General features: G+C 35.4%; 1 protein-coding gene across 8 annotated transcripts in view; it reads right to left on the bottom strand.

Annotated features, from left to right (window-relative positions):
* Positions 1 to 23,529, bottom strand: part of LOC116170369 (homeotic protein spalt-major-like) — a 133,791-nt gene that overhangs the window by 49,987 nt on the left and 60,275 nt on the right. For 7 of the 8 annotated variants that reach the window (XR_004145220.1, XM_031486722.1, XM_031486727.1 and 4 more), the window contains exon 2: positions 9,530 to 9,559. The exons of the other annotated variant lie outside the window; for it this stretch is intronic. Coding sequence is in view for 6 of the 7 variants with exons in the window: in XM_031486722.1 (XP_031342582.1) it covers positions 9,530 to 9,559 (30 nt within the window). In the remaining variant the exon portion in view is untranslated. The remainder of the gene's footprint in view (positions 1 to 9,529; positions 9,560 to 23,529) is intronic. 8 annotated transcript variants of the gene reach the window in all.

Below are 23,529 nucleotides of genomic sequence, written 5' to 3'. Positions count from 1 at the left end.
AAAAATAAAAAAAAATTATCGTAATTATGGCAATTATAGCAAAATCATATCTAGACAATAGAGAATAGACAACAGAAAACGTACCTATTATAAAAACCCATACTAAAAAACCACTAGAATTCGTCATTCTTCACTCATCTAGATCTTGGAAATTTTGTCGGGAACAAAACACATTTTTTTAAAGGAGCTTTTTATGGTATCCAAAATTATAAAAAGTTTGCTACCAACCTACGTTCGTTAAATGTGAGGGTATTGGTATACTTCGGCATGGTCAAGGAGAGCATATACCTTTTTAATAGCAACCATTATATATTCTTTATGCTGTTATATCAAAAAAAAGTATACTCTTTAATACTATGTAATAAAAACTAGTAGTTGCATGAGAAAAATATGCCCCCCTTGATCATTAAGAAGTACGCCACTGACCACAAATGTAAAGTACGGAGGTTGGTAGCAAACTTTTTATAATTTTGGATACCATAAAAAGATTCGTCTAAAACATTGTTTTGAAGACAAATTCGTTTCCCCAGCCAAAATTTCCACCTTGTATAAATCTATGTATGTAGCGGATATTCTAGAAATCGCGACAGATCTCGAGCCACCATTAAAGATTAGTCATCGGCGATAGTGATAGATAAAGTGATAAATAAATAATTACTGTTATAATTAATCCATTTCAAGAGTGTGCCTTCTTACTGTAAATTTAAAAAAACTGGAGGAAATGGTTTTCTCCACTCGGAATATGAGGGAGGAAACAATTTTTAATAACTTTTGATGTATCACACGAGATCCGCAGCTGAGATGGAATCTATTTTATTTATGATGTTCCAAAAAAACTTTCTGAAACCAATTTTCGTACTGAGAAACTTGAAAAGAGTTTGCTCATTGAAAACCTTGTTAATGGCTTATCATTCTTTGTGACACTATTTGCTGGTTGACACTCACTAAATGTCAATTGAATCTTGCTACAGTGTTTTCGCTGTAGCTTTGCCGGTAGGTATGTCGTTAGCGCTTAATTTTTGAAGACAAGAAGACAAAGAAAGTTTGTTAATAATCGTATATGCCATTAACACATTTGATAAATAATCAAATTTTTTTTAGCAATTTTTGAAAAATTTGATAAATAATCAAAAAATTGTTAGCAATTTTTGAAAAATTACATAATATTACCGAGTTATATGTTAGCAAGCGAATAGACAACGAAAAACGTCCGTCAATCTGCTAGCGCCCTATTATTTTTTCTCTCCAATATTATTTTAAAATTGATGACAGATGTTTAAAACTTTTGTTTGTTGTGCTGTAAAAATTAAAACAAATAGATAGATAAATATAGAACTAACCGCTCAACATGATGATATACGTTTACACGGTAGTTCTAACCTATGTAACGGGAAAATTGCAGTGATAGGCGTTTACTAATCATTGTAAAAAAATCTGTCTTATATCTCGGTATATAATGACAAACCGGTAAAGCTACAACGAAAATACTATATTTGCTCATTGATACGGTGATCACATGTCTTAATTGTCACTTTTAGTGTCTACCAATCTAACATCTGAGAAATGACACCTAATATCTGTTAATTGATTCTGTCACATTGTGACAATTGAGTGTTGACGCTTACTAGGTATTTGTCAATTGACAATTAATATCTGTCGGTTGACACTATTAATTAATACTTACTGTTTGGCAATAGACGTGAAGGTAAACAGCTGCTAACACTACTATTTCGTTCTTTACGTTGGAGGTTTCGTGCTGTATATGATTATGGATCTAGTAGTTAAATTGCTATAGATTATATGTTTTGGTAGAGTTTAGGATAGAAAGCCGTATACCCTGTATTGGTGGTAGATGCGGGATTTGTCATGGAATGGTACACAAACAAAATAAAACGAGGAGGGAAACTATTTCAATCGGATCACGGGTATTTTCTTTCCCTTCCTCGTGGGAATCTCAGTTATGCTGGGACTGGGAGATACAAATGTTAAATGATTAACTCTTTTAGGTTTTATAAGAGATAAATGTAACTGAATTAAGAATTTTAAATTTTTCCAATCTTTTAATTTGCAAAAAAAACTAGTAAAGGTGACCGGTTGACACCGTGATACTATTAAAACGTTTCTCGAAGGAAGTCTTCATTTTGGAAGCAGAATGACATAACGCTAATTTATGGCCATCAAATTTTATTATGAGATTCTTTGGTAGAGAATTTTTTCGTTATTAGAATGATACACCGTATACCCTTTTTTTTTATAAAAACGAGTTTTTATGATGGTTCAATGGGCGAATATTCTGTGGGATAATAGTACGGGTGAAAATACTTTCTGGCCGTAGGGAATGAATAGTATAATACACAGTCAGTGAAAACTCTATAAATGCGAAAATTTCTGACGATCTCAATTTTTCTATAAATTGTCGGATTTGCCAGTTTATAACATTTATATATAGTGGTATACCAATACTGAAAATAGGGACTTCTTATGATTCATTCTACTTTGCCGGTAACGTTGACTAGGAGCCCCCTAAACAAAATCATATAGAGCACAAGTTTTCGAAAGAAATTTAAAATTTTATTTTATTTTGCCTTTATTTTTGAGTAGGCGGGATTTCAGCAAAGGCTGCTCTACCAACCCAACCCACTATACATTTACAAATATCCATGCCCGAACCCGGATTCGAACTAGGGACCCTTAGCACCACAGTTCAGTAACTGAACTGCACCACACGGGTAGTGCTAAGCCTAAATTAAGTAATTTATTCTTTAAAAATTATATGTATATAGAAAGGTACAATAAGGTAGTTTAGCATGAACCAAAATAATACGCCCGTTACGTTTTTATGTTACAGGCCCATCTGTCAGTCATATAGAAAACACATTTTGTAAATTATAATTATAATATTACATATACCTTCATTGGCAATTACAGTTACTTTGTTAATTCACTGAAATACAATCACGAACTATAACATGTTTCTCATCTAAATCAAAGCTAGAGCAATTAACGAAAGTAAAAATTGCTCAACTCATCATTTTGTTTTCCCAGCATCAGGAATTGAAAAATGCGGTATCCGATCAAAGCTCCTCTCACGTGCATTTTGTAAGATTGTTGTCCATTTTGGGTAACGTGCAGCTGATTAGGAACAGTGGAGCGCAGCGCAGGATGGGTATTATTTTACATTCTTATCAAAAGCAAATCTCAATGTTAGAAATTTGAATATCTCATTCATTCGAGACGTTTAAATGCGTTGCATAATACGATTGGATTGGTGCGGCACATTCAATTATAATTCCATTACAAAAATAACGATCGGAATTTCATAAATATTGCAGAAAGATTTTTTATTTTATTTGAAACAGGTAATAAAAACAGGAATTCCATATATACGTAATGAATAGTGAAATGCCAACGATTTTGAGAGGAATGATAATTTCTGGCAGAAATATTAGACACAGATGTGTAAAATATTTAGGGAAGCTGAAGTACGAACACTAAATTAGGTGGCAAGAAGCAAAAGGCTGATTGAATGGCGCGTGGGTGACAATAGGTCAGCGTAAGCAGCTGCCGTCGCCCATATGCTCTCTTTGATGGACAGTGGACACTCTAGGAGAACTAAGGGCACGCGACACCCCCGCATTGATAAAGGCTACCCCAGATTTAGTTCCGGGTAATAAGCGTGGACTATGACCCCTTTATACGATATATAATATATTATAAGATCCATTTATTCATACTGCCCATGCCGTACGGCCGCTTGCGGTTAATTAGCAGTCGTAAATCTGCCATAAAAGTATCTACATATGTTTGACGACTGAACGATGCATAGCTATACGGCTGCAGTAAAAAACATGCAAGTGTAATGAAACTTATAGGCAGTTTCAATGCGGATTTGCTACACTACAGGGTGCAATCTAAATGCTAATAGCCGCCTGCATGCTATTCACTGATGGCTAAGAGGTTAACGTAGCTGCACTAATCAGTAAGGATAATGGCTATAAACACTTATTAATATTGAATACCCGAAGGTCTAACCTAAATCAAAACGTTTTTAAAGTCAGCTTGTTCAATGCGTGCATTCGTAAAAAAGTCACCATTTCGAAATTTTAGAGCTCACAAATACCTTCAATTACAAAGGAACTGTTAAGGCACAAAAGGACTTTTTTTGCATCAAAGACCTTTAGATATTAGAAGGGCGTTTCCTATATTTCGGAATGTCCGCAACTTTATAGGGACTATAGTGCCTAGTACATAATCACATTTTATCAAAGTCATCTGTATAATTTGATATCTAGGTTGATTGTGGATTCACCTCTCTCTTCAAGAAATACTACAAAAAGACGACATCAAATGATTACAGCTTCTACATCATGAGCTTTCATTTTTGTTCTGATAGAACGTAAGTGACACTTCATCCACCCTATAAGCGTAAAATGTTACCAATTTAATTCCTACCGTTTTTGAAAAATTTAAAAAATCTTGTGTGGCTTTGTTTTCTTCACTTAGACAAGCGCATATTAATCGTTTTTCCCTTTTCCTCCAACATTTTTGAGATATTTACAAGTACTCTCCTCCGACACTTCGTTCTGCAGATACTTGCACTGTAAGTCTTGACGTTAAATTTGCCCTTTATGAGTACCCTCTTCCGACACTTTGTTTTCAAGATATTCGCTTCGACTTTATCAATAGATCTCGTCCAGATCATTCATTTTGCCATGGTGAGTATTCTCCTCCGAAAAACCGTTATCGAGATTTTCGTTTTTAAAGTTTTGAGATCACCAATGGATATATTTATTCCAGACGTCCCAAACTCCCTTTGTGAATACCCTCCTCCGACAATCCGCTCTTGAGATATAAGGAATTATATCCGATCACGATAAGAGGTCGAGGACGAGGACTGTGGTTGGTAGAAATTAATTCATTTCATCGAAACCTTTCACTAGATAACCATGAAGGATAAAATCAGAAAACAGCTCTTTTTTTGGGAACTTTATTTAGAATACCACGAATACCATTTTGAGAAGTTTTACTTGGCACCATGCAAATGCAAAATCTGTCGCATGTAAAACTTATGCACGTTTTGTTTTCAAAAGACATAAGACAACAAAATTTGATGGCCGGTATCTAGCCCCCTTTTGGGGTATTGAAAAAAGTCCATCAGTACTCTAGGACAATTCTCCTAAAAGTAGTTCGTTCAAAACCGCAGAAGTGGATCTGGACGGACAGACGGACGGACAAAACGCAAACAATAACACATTTTTTTTTAATTCTTGAAAATATGCGCTAAAAATAATTTAAAATTAAATTACATTTCTCGTTTTTAAAAATTACGTTTTAAGATATATGGCGTCCTTCTCTCGACAACCATCATTGCATAGCCTCCTCGTTCACCTGATCCAACCATATGAGACTTTTTGTTGTGAGGTCACCTCAAGGTCAAAGGCTATGAGTAACGTCCGACAACACTTCACCTTTATGGTCCTTTTATGTAGATTGCGATGACACGAATACAATTTTTGATAGCGTTTTTTTAATTTTTGACATTGTTTTAAAATCACCCGTTTCACTGCCCCATCCAGTTCATCAACAAAGTTTTTTCGAAAACAAAAAAAAAAACAAAAAAGTTTAGCCCCCCCTCGAGCTACGCTTCCATTATTAGCAAAAAAATGCGGTTTTTATATATTGTTGAATTGTTGAGGTCCGAGCAAAAACCATGTTTTCGACCTTGGGAGAGGCTCCTCGCGCCGCCACCTTGAAAGAAAGTGCAGAAGATCAGTTTTTCCAAAATAACTTCGCAGCGGTTAACTTTATGAAAAAACGGAAAAGTGAAAGTTAAAGAACACCAAATTCCTCACATTTTTTAGTAAATATTTTTTTGTACTTCTAATACGTTTCGAATTACAGCGGTAAAAATATCAGCATTTTTGTAAAACTCACAATCCACTTGTTTTTTAAAAAAAAGCTTACATTTAGTCATATATGGTGCCCCTATGTCGCCGACATGTCTCATTTCGCGTTGGGCGTCGTTTTTGTAGAGACATTTATAAGCCAAAATCAAGTTTCGACGATTTTAATAGTATGCATTTTCAATAAGAATAACTTCAAATCCGCTAAAAACTACAATCCCGTGAAAATCATTATTTCTCGTTATATGTGTCAGTAAGATAGAAGGCGAAGCTATGACTCCGACGTAAGAGAGCAAGGTAAAGACGTCACATTAGGCTACACCGATATTCATACAAAACCAATCTCCCCGTCCTCTCTCTCTCTCTCTTGCAATACGATGAGTTTAGAGATATACAGGAAAGGTGTGTACGCACAAAATGTAAAATTCCAAAATAACTTGGAAGGGGGTGTGGAAGGGTGACCATTGTTTTCTGGAACACTGGATATATCTTCAAAACATGATTTCTTAAAGAAACTTTTTATGGCATCCAAAATTATAAATTTGCGCACTTTAAATTTGTGGTCAGTGGCGGCGTACTTCTACAAGATGACGGGGGGCATATTTTTTAAATGAAAACTACTAGTTTTCGTTACATATTCTTAAACAGTACATAATCACATACTCAAATTTAATGAGAAAAACTCAAAATAAAGAAAATAGTTGTGCTAATTAATTTAATAATTTCTTCACTAGTTTGCGTTGAAAAAAAAGCGTTAAATTTTGTTAGTTATGTCAAACCAATTTATTGTATCACATATCATTAAAAATTTATAAATAAATCTAATGCTTAAAAATTATTTACAGTGGCGTGCGTCTACAGACCTAAGAGGGTAACTTTTTTAATGGAAAGACTATTTTTCGTGAGGTACTGCTAAAAAAGAACCTTTTTGTAATATGACAACATTTAAGTTGCTCTCTTAAATTTGATTATGTAATGTAATAACTTTTTTATGCTATACTATATCCAAAAAAGTATACCCTTTAATAATATGTAATGATAACTAGCAGTTCCTCTAAAATAAATGCGACCGTAGATTGATAGTAAAAGTAAAGTTTGTTTAATATTGGATACAATAAGAATCTTCTTTTAAAAAAATGTTGTTTTCAACATATCCAGTGCTCCACACAAACAAAATGTTCACTCTGTATGTATATTTTTTTAAATTTTCACTTTGGGGATCTCGTAAACTGTAAGTGATACAAAGTCGCTAAAAGATATAACAAAATAATTATAACAAATTTTTTTCAGCTTTCTGATAGTGCTAAAATACAATTTTTTATGATTTGTGGGTTTCGAATAAATCACATTAACTCTCTTTTTTCTTATGGACGCCATATTGGACTATTGTGACACTCGAAAGAGAAAAATTATAAAAACGTCGATACCAAATACTTTCCTTTTTTCCTTTGGAAGTTAATCTTGAATGTTTGGCTTGAACTTTACAATGTATTTCTAATGGAAACTGTGAAAGTCAATAAACGAATTACTTTTGGCGTCACTCACAAATGATTTCAAGCAAGCTATGAAATGATTGCCGTAAGAAATTCATTGTACACCTCAAGGCAAAATTTTAAGGTTTATTCCCAAATGAAATACCAAGTTTTCTTCTTTATTGAGTGAGGTAAACATCCAATGTGGCGTCCACAAAAAATAAGGAAGTTGATTGGATTTATTCGAAACCCAGAAGTCATAACAATTTTATTTTGGCACCATCAGAAATCTGAGAAAAAATTACTGTGGGTTTGGTATTACTTGATATCTATGAAAATATATCAACGCCAGCTCAATTTCGAAAATAACATATTTCGCGTTTTTGGCCATAACTTCGGTATTTGTATAGAACTATAAGAAACATTGAAAGGGAACATTAACCATATCTTTGCCCGTTTAAGCGACGTTATATCTCTTACAGTTTCAGGATCTCTATATCGAAAATTTAAAAAAATCACCCTGTAGTGTGTGCGAGTGCACCGCGCGATACCTTGGATTCTCAGGTGCTGTAAAATAACGATTTTGACCGATTTTGGGCGACAACGTGATGGATGCCAAAGTTAATTTTTGATGGTTGCACATCAAGCTATAAGCTTTCAAATAGCGAAAATACTCTGAGACATGGCGAAATTACTGCAATTGTTTAATTTTTAATTAACATGAGTTCAATGTTAACAGAAGTGTTCTTCAGAAGCAGTCGTAAAATATATTGTACAAGGGTTTTTTTTTTTGATTAGCACTCTTCTATTATGGCACTCGTCTCCGTCATAGTCGTAAAAACTGCGTATTTCAAGATTTACTACACAATATACTATTGTAGTAAGTTCAGATTGATAATAATATATTATTATATTTGGAGAATGCAAGTACAGGTTACGTTATGCTAATGAAATGTATGTTTTGAGAGTTGTCAATAATTGTACAGAGCGATTAATTTGTTACAATAAGCGATAATTTTGTTTCTATTAATGATATCAAATAATACTTAGGCAATGGAATAGAGGAGGAACCAATGTGAGCGTACATGTATATATTTTGCATCACCACTCACACTTTTGTTGATAAAATATATACAATTAATATCTATACCTACTCTGGTATTAGCAATGGAAAACACTTTTTGGAGATTTAAAATGGTAGTGCAATTTATAATTTCGCAATGGGGTTAGTGGGAACAAGTAATTGAAGGTAACAATGCCCTGGATTGCCCCCCCCCCCCCATAATACCCATACAGTTTTGAATAGGTATCCTGAGTAATTACCTTTGCTTTCCAATTTCTTTTAAGGAGAGGATTTAAAACTCTTGGCCGGTATGTTCGCTGCCTAAAAGGAACTGACATTTGATCATTTTTTGAGACATTCCCATTCCGTTTTATAGATAACAATCAAATTTTTTATGTTAATAACGTAATTAGAAATTATGTGAATGGTGTAAAACGGTTATTGATTTATTCCTGGTCTTATCACGTACAAAAGAAGATCTCGCAATTAAGTTCCAATACAATAAGATAAATAAAATGCCGAACCATAACAAATTGACACGTCGAGATTTATGCGTTAAATAAATGGGCAACACAAATTGGATTTTACTCGCAAATTAAAATCGCAAGTGAAACGAATTTACTAAAATGGCATTTGCTCGTTAACATACGAGTTACCCATTTAAGTCTGCATTAAATGTGGATAGTACAACTTAATCATATGCGACTGTACGTAGAAGCTCGTCATCGAAATTAATCGCGACCAGTTAGCATTACAGATCGCGACATTTACCCATTTAATTAAAGAATTTGTTACATTGATAGGTAAGTAGTTCACGATAGAGCAAGAATGTTACGATGTCACCTGCTACTACTGAATACGGAAGCTTCTCAAAAACCTGAATAGTATAGCGACGTTTCGATAACTTTCTCGATATGTAATTGGCCGTACAGGTCAAGGTCGGCACACTCAAACAGTTTATTTCACACAAAGTTCGGCGATTTAAAATTAGATCTATAAGCCGTGCCAAGGTATTTTAGTCACCTCCAATTAAAATCAGAACGGAATTACGGTAGGTCGCGGATTTCTCCTAGCGAAGCGTAGATACATACCTGATGATGATCTGAGGAACGGAACCGGACCTGAAACAATAACGCAAAAATTAGCATGCGCCTTGTTTTTTTCATTAGCATGCTTGACGTATCGATTTCAGCTCAAACCTGCTAACAGTCATTTGTAAAATTTTAAATTGTAATTGAAAGCAGCCGAGGGAGCAATTTTTCCATTTTTCATGTCATGTTAAGAGCCAATAATACACGTTCAGCATTTGCATTTCGAGAATGAACTTGAATTTTAGAAACATGCTGTAGTACTGTTTGAATTGAATGAACGAGGGTTTGGTTGAATTACGATATTGAAGGAGCCGCTCTTATATCGGCGATTAGAAATATCTATTATTGTAGTTGACAGGTATATGTGCAATAAAACCGCACCTATATTACCTAATATCAGTGTCTGGTAGATTAAAATGCACTTTTGGCAATAACTTAATATCGTCTAGTACTATAATAGGGGTCTAATATGACATCTTTGTTAAGAAGCTTTTCCATTCATCAGTATAGTATATTAGCACGATGATTTTACATAAGAGGTAAACTGATTTTGATTTCACAGAGAGGATGGGAATAATAATATACGTGAGTCCAATATTTATGAACACTAGGTAATTGTCCGTGTCCATTTTTTCGGGAACTTTTGTGGGGGATAATTTTCTACAAAGAAGTGGATCGAGAGTGGGAACAATTTTTGTGGGGCAAGCCACCCCGAGTATTACAAGGACAACGTAATTTACCTGGGTTGTTTTCAACGGGATTAGAATTTCATGCGCACACCTATGGAGGCAAATTTTTCACCGAATTTTCTGATGGGGTAAAGTCGATATGAATGAAACTTATCTTTTTGTGACGACGAACAGCTGCAATTTTCTTTACTGTTGGTAATTGGTAAGGTCAGATAAATTCACCCTCATCTAGTTACTGGAATAATCACCCCTAGAACACTTTCGCCCGAAATTTTCGGCTCCAAACAGATTCAACTCTGTAAATTGGGGCCTATATGAGTAGGGGTTGCCCACCCATTCAGGCGCTAACTACCCGATTACTATATATTTTTCTGATTTTTCAGTGCTTCAGCTCCACACATGTACAATTATCCACAAAGGTAAGAGTAATTAAGTCTAATACCAGTTTTATGGCGCGCAGGGGTTTAGTGCAGGTTGCCAACCACCAAATATTAGGTGAATTTGGCGAGATTTTTTATGGGATATTCTGATGGTGACTCTCTATTCCGAAGGAAAATCCTTTGAAGCGAATTTATTCTGGCGCACGTGTTCCAATGAGGAATCCTCAGAAGCGACTATAAAATATTACGGGAGTCATTCATTTAGGGTGGAGATTTAAATATTTCCAGAATGAATTCTGAAGGTGCTGCATCATTTCTCTTATATTGCAAGTGCACATTTTTGGAGGCGACTTTGGGGCAGTTATTCCCTGAGCGAGGTTCCGTTTTAAAGAGACTACCTCTTATCGTTTGGTATGCAATATACTAATTAAACCTTTTTATTGTTACCATAAATAACATGAAAAATTGGGTATTTCTGCTCAACAAAGGTTGCCATAGTTGACTATGAAGTATTCATTACAGTAGCCTCCGGAAATTAGCCATGACTGAAAGGCTCGCCCCAAAAATTCACACCCCAGGAACCTTGTTTCGGAAAATTCGTTCTTGAGAGCTCGCCCTCCAAAAAAATTAACCCATAACTGCCATATTTAATGTTTAGCTCAATTGCAATAACCCTGAATATTGGCGCGAATACATCAGATATAAAAGAAAGTACCCCTTTCTCTTATGAAACCGAAGCCGGTGGCGGAATGGTTGCGTTGCCGACTGCTATTCGGGAGGTTGTGGGTTCGAATCCTGCTGCCGACTGCTCTGTTTGGGGTTTTGTCAGAGGGTTTTCCTCAGACGTACGTGACTTCCCATAATGCTAGCATAGGGAGCACCGGGCCGGCATGTTACAAATTTCACTGTAGGTCGCAAACTGGAAACGCCGTTTCCTCTCCTCCCGCCCGTTGCCGCCAGCAGTTCCGAAGATGAGGGTTTGCTTTTATTTTGTCTAATTGAATCGGAAGAGGAGGAGAAGAGCGACAGATACGGGGAGTTTCACCACCTGATTTCCCAATTTACTAAAGACCAGCGGACATGTTTCCAATATTTTAAAATGTACCCGGAAAAGTTTGATGAGTTTCCGAAGATCAACGAGTGGTAGCGAAGGTCGCGTTAAGAGAAATGTTCCACTCCTATCATTGCACACTGCGAGCGCATTGCACTTCCCCAGGGGAAAAATTCTTTTCTGTATTCTCCAGAGGTTTTCGATAACGAAACAACTCCACGATGGCCACGGTTTGGCACGATTTCTTTGTGTGCCCTCTCATTTATTTACATGCAAATTATAGCCGGTATATTTTTCCGCCACGAGGGAAGAGGAGGCGCGGCGCCGCCCGCTCCCTGTGTGGGATGAGCTTCAAATATTCAGTTAGGTGCCAAGAATCCACTGAGAGGTTTATTAGAGCTACGATTTCGACTCTCGTTTCTTTATCACTCACTCCTATAGATCGTCTCACGTAAAAAAGGAATCGGGAGAAAGTAGTGTAACCTCCCACTAAGTTTATTGTTCATCTCAATGTCGCTGTGCTTTGAATAAAGATAGGTATAAAACTGGTAATTATTCGGGCCGTTGGAACCACCCTCTAGACTCCCAAAGAATGAGCGAAGTGTTTATAACCGCATAGATGTTTATAATTTGAATGCTTATACAGTTGACCATTCAAATTATAAACATCTATGCGGTTATAAACACTTCGCTCATTCATTGGGAGTCTACATGGTGGTTCCAACGGCCCGAATAATTACCAGTTTTATACCTATCTTTATTCAAAGGACAGCGACATTGAGATGAACAATAAACTTAGTGGGAGGTTACACTACTTTCTCCCGATTCCTTTTTTACGTGAGACGATCTATAAGAGCAAATATACAAGGCGTGTTAAAAAGTTGTAAATAGAGGGGACTAAAACAAATAAATTGGTAGTTCACAATGGATTGTTTGGCACATATTCCCTCAAAAGTTCCAAAACTTGGGTTTCTTTAATGTTTTTCTCGAAAACCACAACATATAAAAGAATGCAACTTGCGGCTCCGCAATGTTTTTGAGCATTTCCCGATATTGTAAAAATATTTCCGAAACTCCTAACCGAGATCCCTAAATAGTGGTAATCAAAAAAATTCTGATCTCTTTGAAATTTGGTGCCTGGAGGTGAAAATATGAAATCTATAATTACTTTTTAAAAATTAAAAAAAAACTACAATTTTATTATTCTTGTTCGGATCACAAAATTTCATTAAATTTGATCGATACGCTGTTTATGTATTTAGCAATAGAACTGATGAACAGTGTTTTTACACCACTTTCAGAAAAAGCTACGTATATTGTTTCATGGAAACCCAGAGCATTTACACGGTGTCAAATGAGAAAATTCGAACCTCCCCCAAAAAGTTTTCGCACATGCACAAATCGAATGAAGACCATTTTTTTTTAGGAAAATGCCTCGCTGGCAGTTCATGAAAGTGAAGTATTTTTCTTATGGCGTGTTTTCGCAAGTCGGAGTAATTAGAAATCTATCGATTTCTCCGTTGTAATAAGAAAATACGATAATTCGATCCATCTACATGAGAATGAAATGGAAATTGTGGTACTTTTGGGGATGTAGTTCCTAAACAAAACAGACTTCCAGTTTATTTGTAAAAAAAAACGTTTCTTTGGTCCCTTCCATTACGGAATCTTTTTGACACCCTGTATATGAACAAATATTTTGGTGGCGAATTTCATGGAAGGGTGTTTTATTAGCTCCTGAGAAGAGCTTTCATTATTATGATGGCAAAGTTAGCAGACTCATCTTGAATGGTTTTCACATCTGACCTTTGATGCATATCAATTTTCAACAAGTATTCGTACAGTGAAAAATTTTTTTGAAACGTTCAGTCTGCTCGCACGAGGGAATTTTTTCACAGTTTTTTGCTTTTAATTCGAGCTATGTGTTACAAACGTAGTAAGTAAAAAATCTGTCCGCTAGACTCTAGATCAGTGTTTCTGAAACTTTTTTGTCTGGCGACCCACTAAAATTATTAAACAAAATTCGTGGCACCCCTAGTATTATTATTTTTTTGCTTTTTTACAGTTAGTAAAGAGATGAAGGATGAGAAGTCTTTACAAAAAAAATTTCTAAACAAAAGCATTTAAAACTAGTTGTCAGGTAAACTCCTGACTTGACTTTCCCACTACTTTTAATAGTCATTGCAATTATCTTTGGCCATAGTATAACATTTAGAAAATGCCATCTAGCGCCTTTATTTTGAACCCGACGGAAAAAGTGTAGAAGCCTTTTTTGTAGACCTGATCAAGACACACCTTTTTTGTAATTGACATTTTTCACTCTGATGCTTACTTTTAGAGAAAAATGAAATTTAGAAAAATAAAATAAATATAGTTTAACTTTTCAATTCAAAACTTCTCAAAAACAAAGGAACTCACAAAAAAATTGTAATGAACATTTTTGTAGAGTTTTTGAAGCCATTTTGGCCAGTGTATGCGAAAAAAATTTTTTTTAAGCTGTTATCACTCTTTTAAAATGTTGACACCCTCAACAACCTTGAAGATGGTTACGGATCAAAACCAAAAAGTTTTCATTCCCCATACCCCCGTATATTCACCCCAAATATAAATTAGAAGATTGAGAAAGTCTGATGTAATGCAATATCAGCATATGATTGATTAACGAATTATGAACCATAGAAATAAATAAAATAGAAACTAAAAAACAGAATTATAATAAAAAACGAATATTCATTTTTTATAATTACCTATTTTAATTCCTTTTTAATTTATGTAATTTTAAGCTTATTAAGTAAATATTTAAAAATTTCGCGGCACCCACTTTGAAAACCACTGCTCTAGAGTTAGACGGTCGGAATTCATGCTATGATAGTAAAAATTTTGGAAGGAAAGAGGACAACATTTTATTATTATATCGGATCATAATTGGGCACCCCTCAATTTTATTTTATTTATTTACAGGTTACATGTCTAAGGGGAAGTTCTTCGTTAGAAAAATGGCAGCGTTCTTACCGAATTCCGTGCCCAGCAATGCGACTTTCTACTTAACGATCCGGTACGTAACTAAGTGTGTGGTCCACCCTTGATTTTTTTCTAAGAAGGTAAGAATAAAATTAAAAAGCAAAGATTTTCACCACGTGTGTCTGGTGATGTGGGGGCACCAAACCTTCAGAAATCAACATTTGAAATAATTTATACAAGCATTCATTTTCGTTTTTCGAAAAAATAGATACATAATTTCGAAAATGATACACCGTATACATGGCTTAAGTGATTAAAAAACAAAGTGATATATCTTAATGTTACCGTGGACGTTTTTATGAAACATTCCGCACGATAAAAAAGCTAAATTGAAGCAATAAATATTATGGGTTAGTATAATCTGCAACAATATGGCTAACAAAAAAAATATTGTAATAAAAGGAAGGATGTTAAAGTTCCTGAAAGGATCGAAATTTACTCTAACAGTCTTTATAACAATGGGAAGACGAAGGTGTCATAAACCAAAAGCCGGACCCATAAACAGGTGCAAACCTCCGCATTTACAGCACACGCCAACCCTGAAATCTATAATAAACAGCTCTGCGGGAATTATACGAACAATTCAACTGAGATCCTTTGACTTTTGCTTTCAAAATTGTTTGAAAAATGTTTTTAACTTTATGAAAGAACGCCCCTAATAAACGTTAGTTTTATGGCAGTTTTTCAACCCCTATATTAAAGTTTGCCGAGTTTATGATTTACAGAAGAAGAAGGTCGCGTAAAGGGAGCATTTTTACTAAACAAATTTGTACAAAACGAATTGTGTATTCATAAGGGTCGTTTTATAAGAGCTTTCCAACCCTTTGTTTTGAGTGTTTTGATTGACGCGTACGCAAGACGGTCTTCAACCTACCTTTTGACAGCTACAGCGTGCACGCCATTTTAAGTTGAATAATTGAAGAGAATATCCAGTTGTCAATTTGTTTCATCATGTCTGCAGAGCTTTCTGATATAAATAACATTATTAAAGCGTCTCTCGACATCAGAACTGCTTTGTTTTACTAATGAAGACAGTATAGGTAGCAGATGTTACTAAATTTGCAGTTCTTGCAACCTGTAGAAATTTGCGAGAGATTAAACTGGTTTCGCGCTTCCTCAATTTCGCAAAATTGTAAACTAATTGGACGGTAATGGTTTCAATTTCGATGGGCATCAACTTTTTATATACTTCGTCCAGTTAAAAAGGTGCGGTGCGCGCGATTTGAAAAATCCATCGTTCAACATCTGCCCTCGTATCTTATTTACATGATAAATAAAAATGTGCACGTACATATGAAAATACAATAACGGCAATAAAATAAAAATTAATGACAGCTATATTCCAACAAAATTTCTATTAGATAAAGATATTTACCACGCTTGAGTTGTAAATAATATGAACAGTTAAGGATTTCGTTATAACTTTATTCAATTAATTGTAAATTTCTTAGCAATAAATTGTTATATACCTACCAGGTGGTATATATATTAATTTCTCAACGTCCAAATGTATAAGAAATATAAGCTTTTTTATGAGGCGACAATTGATGGTCCATGTATGAATAAAACTTTTATCACTATCATTTCTGTTCCTTTGTGCCTTGTTAAAGTAAGTGGGGGCATATAAAATGTAAATTTCTCTCTAAATGTGAATGAAAATGAAAAATTAAATTTCCTAATTGTTGTTTAAAACAACCATTCTCATCAATAGTCAAATGCCATACTCTTTTAGAACATTTTCTACTGACCTTCAACCTATTTCAAAATGTTCATTGTGCAGAAGTCTTTATAAGCTTTTTAAGAATCCTTTGAATTTTTGTTAGCTTTTCCGAAGCTTTTAAAATGTCTCTCGCGTGGACTTGGGGTATTTTCTTAAATTGTAGCTTTAAATAATCGATGGTTTTTACTTAAATGATCCTTTGGCATTTGTTGTGGAGATACCTTTTGAAGATAGGTATTTTGGAATACAATTGATTTAAATATTAAGTCCAATTACAGATTTTTAGGACGTCCGCCAGCCGCACAATTAATTAAGGAAGTTTTAATTTTTGGACGTTCTTACCCGAATACACTGGTCTGGTTGGGAAAAACGGCGTTCCCTCCATGACGTCGTCGAATTTGATAAAGAGTAAAGCAGTTGTTTAGAGGGGATCTATTTGCTTTTTGCATTTTCGAGAGTTACGCTCGTAAGTACCGTAATTTTTGAGCTTTTTCGTAAATTTACTTTTGCAACCGTATCGTATTTAGGTAAATCATCGATATTTTGCCTTTGATGTTTTACTAGTTACATTTGTAAGTACCGTATTCATTTTTGATACTTTCCGTAAATTTATTTTACATTCAAACCACTTCTATATTAAGTCGACCACATCGTATTTACAGCTTTTGCTTTGCACAGAAACTTCTACCGCTCCGTTTAATTCCAAGGTAAGTTTTTGTGCTACTTTCAGTTCCATTAATTATAAGGGGGAATATTGTTTCGTTTGCCTGTATTTGTTTTCCCGTCGATACCGCTAATTAATTTGTATTTTGTTACTTTCATTACCGCTTGTGAATTTTTCATTTACCGAACTCATCCGATTCTTGGAACTGCTGTTTACTCATTGAGCTTACTTCCGAGACCGTTCTCCAAAACGGATACTAACGCCGACCTTGACCAATGGCAAGGCCGTACCCCGTGGTGGCGTTTGAGCCTGTCCGTCCGTCTGTTCCGCCGACTTCACATCCAGGTTGCCCCTACTTTCGTCCGCTGACGTGATTTATTTACAATAATTTATAAATTTATCTATTTTAATTAATCTTTTTCTGCTAATTTTATTATTTAATGTTTGATGCGATTTAATGCCGGACCGGAGTTCGTCACAGTTCATACAAGCATATTTAATTACCATATTTTTTACTGTTTCTATTCTATACTATTCTGTTGTTTTTTACTTATGATTTGTTTGTTGAATTACGCCCATTTGCGTTTTACAAAGTTGGAATTGAACACGATTAGAAATATACAATCACTAGGGAGAGGTAATTTAATAGTGACTTCGGACGAATGATTCGGCATTTATTTTGTCGATACTTTCGATATTGAGCGTTTTCCAAAATTTCGTTTTAAACACCGTCCTTACAATTTACCATCGCCACTATAACGCGTTTTTTTTTAAATATCGCATTCCGTTATATTGCACTTTTTTTCACTGTGAACTTCTATTTGACCATCTTGGATTCGACCATTTTCTCTTGTGCAGAACCAGTTGCGGCAATTCTCTTTCTGGAAAAAGGCAAAAGTCTTTCTGGTGGCCATATCAAGGGTGTCCCAAATTTGATTTTTCTTTCAAAAATTCGACTTACAGTCGTTTGCACCAAACATCATCCATACTTTACCAGCGTGCGAATCAATTTTCCATTCACTCACATACGTATAGCATCAAAAATGCACGAAATTCAATTTTTGGGCATCAAGTGAATAGCGTTTGGATGTTTTCTCAACCACATCAAGTTCACGTGGTGCACACGTAATGATTTCGAAAGAGTTTGTCCAATTCCATTTTGTTCATATTGTAACGCAGAACTTTTGCGATTGGCCCGAAATTCCATGTACCAATGGACTATCGAATTTTGAAATTTCAATCCGGCCAATTACGTAAGTATAATTAACCGTAGTTAAATAATTGTATTGCAGAAAACTTCGGTTGATTAGATTATTCCTAGTGTCATTAGAAGCGCGCAATTATTATAGATTTTGGGATACGTCCCAGATTTTTAGGACGCCTGAGAGCCTGGAAATTAATTAAAAATGATTTAATTTTTCAAAGTTATCCCCCGAGTGCGCCCGGCTGGAAAATCCGAATTCCATTTCCACATTTTTTGGGAATTTTATATAAGGTCACAGCGCGATTTAGGGTTTTTTTCCGTGTCGGTTCCATGTCATTCAAATTTTTGCATTTTGACGTACCGTTTTATTTCGAGGTAAGTATAAAAAGGTTTGTTTTTCTTATTTAGTTTTTCCGTAACTAGTGGATACCGTTAGTTAATTTGTGCTTACGTTTTCGTGTAGAATGCTCTTTTAGATTAGTTCCCTGCTTTCGTCGATTAGCCGTGGGTTCAGAGACCGATCCGAAACCGACCGTCCTTAATCAGGAGCAAGGATCGGCAAACTACTGGTGGCGCTCGAGGTTCCGTATCGTTCTGCCTATGGTACTACACCGCTCGATCGCCTCATTTGATTTGTAAAATAAAACCTAATAATATTGTGAACAATTTATGTTTTAGTATTTTTCCGCTGATTAAGATTTAATTTTTTTATTCAACTAATTGCATTGTTCAATTTCAAGCAAGTGTTTATGCGCGGAGTTCCTTGTAATAACTAGTTCGCCAATCTGCAGACGCCCTCTTCTCTCTGTCATCTGGTACTAAATAGTTAGAAAGTGTAATATATAATGAGCTTTTTATCCTAAAGGCCTTCGCTACTTAATAAATGTAAAGAAGCACAGGTTAAGCCCAAATAGACCTGGGTATACTTGTGGTTCTGCTCTTCAAGGACTGGGGAATTACAATTTCTGATTGCTCGTAATTCGCATTCATCGATAAAATTAAATTATAAATAAATCTGTACGAGGAGAGTGCTGAATTCAACCTGCAATAAATTTTTACTTGGATTCAGCGCTATAGGAGATTTTAGATGAGCTGAAACGGGGGGGGTGCTCAAGTATTTTTTGTAATTAATTATGGCACATTTTTGGTTTCAGAGATTTCTTATTATGTTGAAAGTAAAAGTTGCAAAAGCTTCTTTTTCGCGCGATTTCCATTTTGAGGGATCTGTGACTTTTTCGTATCGAATCGAGCCAAAGAATTATCGGAGAGGGAGGATTGAAGCTTTGGAGGAAACTGTTCACTTCGTTAGATCAATTTGCTACTGCGATCAAAAGTCTGTGGAGACATTCTGGTTTTGAAGGAACAAAAAGTTTTATGCTTCGTTAACATGACTCCTGACTTCAAAATGGTTTCTAAACAGCATGCCGAACTACAAAATTGTTCCAATGTCCCAAAATGCTGCCGACGTCAACAAGGGCAATGTTTTTGCATTTTTGCAGATACCGTAATTACAAACCCACGATAATAAGGATAAGGACTTCTTCGTGTATCCGCTAAGATATTAATGATCAAAGTCTGTAATAAATTTCTGGCAAAGTTTGACCTTTCCGAGTTATATTATTTAATTTTGAAACAAAAGCCTGGGAACGCGACGTGCATTAGCATAAATATGTCATTTAAGTTCTGGTAAAACTGAAGCCTCATTAAAATGTTTACCCGATTTTTGAATTGAAAATAATAACCAACTAAAGAGGTCAATGCGTGTGTAATTCTCTCCCACTCTTCTATATCTAAGCTCCATCATTCAAATGGAGGTCCAGGCGAAACTGCCAGGCAGTAGGCACTTGGTGGTAGGTATTCACGAGCGAGTGAATTCTGCGAAAGAATTTTTCTGGTGCAGTATAGCAAACGAGTCTTCGGTTAATTAGTAAAGCGCCACGGACTTTGTATATTAACAAAGGACGTCATGCAGGCAGGTATAGAACGGCCTTATCTGCAGTTCTCGCATAAAAGGCTGAAACTTGCAGGAGGCGCGATGTCTACACCGATTATACCAAAGAAAATGTACCCCCAAGTTTATAATCGAAGGGATTGGTACTACTAATGTCTTAGTTACGTAAATTGGAATGCAGCCCGATATGATATCAACGAGACCTAACTAAATATCGTCCAATTTACATATGTAAATGCATTAATTTCACGTCCTCCCCCTCCCGGTTCTACACAATGAATGAAACCAGCAGCATTCAAACATTTTTCTAATTCCGAAAGGTCGACTCGGTAATTTGTTTTACGCGATGTTTTTTCCTGGTTCGAAATCACGAAGATGTTAATGTCGCGTGAGAACGTGAGGCTTCGATTATTTTAAATCGAAAAGCGAAATGATTTCGAATTTTTCTCTTCGCATTTTGCATACTCTCACCTGTCTTAACAATCAGCTGCTTACCTATAGCCGGTTGCTCATTTGAATATTTAAACTCCCCCGCGTTTATTTCCGGGGTCACACCTGTTCCTTTACACCTTAGTTAAATATAAACTAAAAGGAATTGAAATAAAAATCCATCTAATTTATGCAATTAGAGGTGTTCATTTTTTGTCAACTTTCGCCATAATCCGCTACCGAAAGTTAAGATTGATCCTTGTTGATCGCCTAGTTAGATCATTTTTACTGAATTCATATTCATGAATTATGAATTTTGTAATTAAAAAGAAGTTGATGACAGGTTCATTTATTATAATGAGTTATGGTTTTAATGCAAATTTTTTTAATTAATTACGTGTAGATTTTTACGATAAATATTATAAGTAGCGCCCTCCCTCCAAACTTATTAAAATTGTACTAAACTAAGAACATAATACGGAATATCTAATTGTATGCGAATGAAGATATCTTCACCTTGGGAACTGTTCAGAAATATGCTGTTAGTTTTACAATTATGAATTTTGCAAGTACAATTTACCAATTTAGAATATTAAATATATAATATGAAAAATAGTAGCTACAAGTACCACAGAAGTAGTATAATCGTTGAGTGATAGATCCTTCACTCAACGGTATAATTTTATTTCCGAGTTTATTTCCCTTGGAGACCACGTTTAATCATCACTCGGGGAGTAAAAATTAACATTTTTTTACTCCGCCACTGTTTTACATATAGCATATAGATATATGAAGACTTATTTTATTACTAATGCCATAGATCTTTAATGCATGAATTATGATGATTGGGGAAAGCTATTCTAATTTGGCGTGCTACAGTCATCAAAATTTCTATTTAATTAGAGATACAAGTTGCAGATTTGAAATTGCGACAGCAAGGAATATTTATTGGGTCTCCATTTAAAATTAATCATAACTTTCTATGATGGGCCGGTTGTTTTTACAAGAAACCTTTTGAGGGTTGGGGTTGTCGCGCTCACTTTTTGGTGGCAAGGTTAATGTTTGAATAAACAAAGAAAACCTCCATTCCGGACTCAAGAGCGTTTGCCTCAAAAAACCGTTTTTATATTATTTTGTGAAGAAATGAGAATGGGATACGAGTCAAAGGCAAGGGATTTTTTTATTTCCCCCCTAGCGAAAAGTGGTATTGATGCAACTCTTAAACAAGTTTCCAGACCAGCCGCGTTTTTTCAAAATTAGCAATAAAAAAGTGTCCAAAATTTTGGTTTTTCAAATTCCAACTACACACTATTTCTGATCCCAGAAATGAATGTAAATTTGAATTTTAGAACAAAAAAACAGAATATTTCTTTCAAAAAATGGCAATACCTCAAAAACTACCAGATATATGCATACAGAATGTTAATAAAAACGGTCGTAAAATCATCAGAAATAGTAGTTCCAAGAGTTTGAAGAGAAAATTCGTTAGACTTTAAGAAATTGATTTTAAAAAAGAGCACTCACTGATTTTGAACGGTTTAAGAGATATGAATTATTAATTAACCCTTACAAATTTTCAGAGAAAAATCGACATATGTCAAAAACTATGATAGGTGAATTCAGAGTAAAATGGAGTATTTAGAAAATGTTTCTATTTTACAAAATCAAAATAGTGGCAACTTTCGGTATTTACGGAAGCGGCGCCATCTTGAAATACGTTTATATTCGCAAAAGTCGATTATAGCTGTGAACTAAATTACAGTTTCTGTTTCAAGTTTAAAACTACGTGAATCACCCTGTAGGTATAGATATTCGCTTTCCATTGTATTCCAGTTTTTTTTTTGCTACGTGGACGTGTGCTTTTTTTGTAATAGGAAAGTGTACACATAGTGTAGGAAGCATTACAGTCTACAAATGAATCTTAAAATCGTTGATGAGTTTTTCAATAATACTTTACACTATTTGTACCTTTTTTTGCTTAAGCGTAGTTTTGATCACCTCACCATTAATCGCGATCCCTAATACCATATGTATTTAATAGCTGAACACTTTCTCAAAAAAATGCTCGTTTTCGTGTTTTAGACTTTCTTGGCGATGGAGAGCCCTTATGGACTCACTGCATGGATTCCTATGTTGTGCGAGCAAAGCTCCTGGCAAAAAAATGACTTTTCTGCAATTCAACATGTATAACATGCAGCAGAGGCAGATTGTCAAAACAGTGCTCCAATTAAGGTCAAGAGGAGGACGAGGATAAGGCGTACGTGGAAAGAATGAAAGGGTGGCGCATGAGAAGTGGCAGTTGATCTGAGTGGTCAGGAGATGGTAGAAAAGGGCAGGAACGGTCAGGAAATATCAGGAAAGGGATGTAATTAAAGTGCAAAAGAGGACAAAGAGCGGAAGGTAGGATACGGTCCGGGAGGGTATGCGAGGAAAATACTGAAGATGATACGAGAAATAGGAGACGTTTTAAGGAGCTAGAAGAGGACAGGACAACGCAGTATACAACATGGTAAGACTAAGGAGGGTAGGAGACGACATACTGGGGTATAAAAAAAGCAGAAAAGTGCAGTCGTGAACAAGAAAAGGAGGCCCGGAAAGGACATGTGCGTACAAGAAATGACAGGATGTGTCGGATGAGAGGTGGTTCCAGACCACGACAAGCAAGGGCAGAAAAGAGCGGGAGAAAATAGGGGAGGGCTGTAAAGAACACGGATGGTCAGGATAGGACAAAACATGAGGAGAGTGGTAGGCAAGAGAGCGCAGAGTAAGGCTTGAGAGAACAGGAAAGGATGGGGTTTTCAGACGACCACCGTCCCCCAAAAAAGGTGTAATTCTTCCCGTTTTGTGATCCTATAAAGTGAAAATTGTTTTTTTCTATTCTGCTTCAACAT

The sequence above is a fragment of the Photinus pyralis genome, unplaced genomic scaffold, assembly GCF_008802855.1.
Source record: "Photinus pyralis isolate 1611_PpyrPB1 unplaced genomic scaffold, Ppyr1.3 Ppyr1.4_LG5, whole genome shotgun sequence".
NCBI classification, from domain to species: Eukaryota; Metazoa; Arthropoda; class Insecta; order Coleoptera; family Lampyridae; genus Photinus; species Photinus pyralis.
Note: the sequence above shows the minus strand (reverse complement) of the source record. Positions and strands in the feature narration are given on the sequence as shown.